Consider the following 1052-nt stretch of genomic DNA (forward strand, 5'->3'; position numbering starts at 1 on the left):
CCCCTTGCCCCCCCCCACTCCCCCCCCCCACTGGCAAGTATGCAGAGCAACCCCTTGCATTTTCCCATGGGTTCATAAGCTTTTCCCTTTAGCTTAATTTCCTTACCCATTTTGATTGCCTGGCAACTCTCCCTGGCTTGCACTCTCTCCTTCCCTCAAAGGTGCTGCCTAACAGTCACACTACAGCCAGTTGCTACTTTGCACGCTATCAGCAGGCCTGGAAATAACTGTGGCCCAAAGGAAATGAGAAACAGCCTTACCCTGGTGCCTGGTTTGAGATGAAGCTGGACGAGAGTATCGACATCATAGTGGAAATCTGTTGGAAGAGTGGTGGCTCTCCAGTTCTGGTTCTCCAAAGTGGACTTGGTCAGAATAGTAGCAGCCTGTTGATTTTTATTTTTAAAGTGTTTTTAAGGCATCTTTAATAACAATGGCCAAAACATCTTATTTTTTTAAGGAGTTTGATAAGGGTTTGGGCAACATTAGTCTACCATCAGAGATCCTATAGCTCTGTGTAAAAAAGCGATTTTGCTAGACATTATTCTCCTTATTCCAAATTCGATTCTTTCTGCCACTGAGTTGGGACTACTTCTCAATAGTGCCTTTAGGGAATGAGGAAGAATAAAATCATTCATTTACTCTAAGAGTTAAACTTATAATAAATTTTCAAAATCACATCTGAAGGGGAAAGAGGAGTGCAAAGAGTAATTTAAGAAAGCCCAACTGCTAAAAATTTCAGCACAAACCTTTGTTTTTTTAAAATACACATCAAAGTCAATATCATCTTCAAAGTCAATTTCAAAATCTTTCTTTATATTCTTCTTTTTGTTCTCTGATTGGGAGGGAGCATCTTCTGCAGAAATGAATACAGATATCAATACTAGTCCCTCTGTGGCCTAAATTATCTGCTCCTCTCAAAAGACCTACCGACAGCCTCATCCACCACAAAAGAGTATTTGTGAGCCGGGTTCGGTGGTTCAGCCTGTAATCCCGCGCCTTTGGGAGGCTGAGGTGAGTGAATTGCCTGAGCCCATGGGTTTGAGACCCGCCTG

The 1052-nt window shown here is 42.6% G+C and overlaps 1 protein-coding gene across 1 annotated transcript in view; it reads right to left on the bottom strand.

Moving 5' to 3' along the window:
- NCAPH (non-SMC condensin I complex subunit H) overlaps positions 1-1052 on the bottom strand; it is a 42661-nt gene that overhangs the window by 15277 nt on the left and 26332 nt on the right. The window contains exons 11-12 of the mRNA XM_008059027.2: positions 747-853; positions 261-383 (exon numbers count right to left, since the gene is read on the bottom strand). Of these exons, the coding sequence (XP_008057218.2) occupies positions 261-383; positions 747-853 (230 nt within the window). The remainder of the gene's footprint in view (positions 1-260; positions 384-746; positions 854-1052) is intronic.

This window comes from Carlito syrichta, unplaced genomic scaffold (assembly GCF_000164805.1).
Source record: "Carlito syrichta isolate Samal-C Ts95f unplaced genomic scaffold, Tarsius_syrichta-2.0.1 Scaffold303678, whole genome shotgun sequence".
Classification (NCBI taxonomy): domain Eukaryota; kingdom Metazoa; phylum Chordata; class Mammalia; order Primates; family Tarsiidae; genus Carlito; species Carlito syrichta.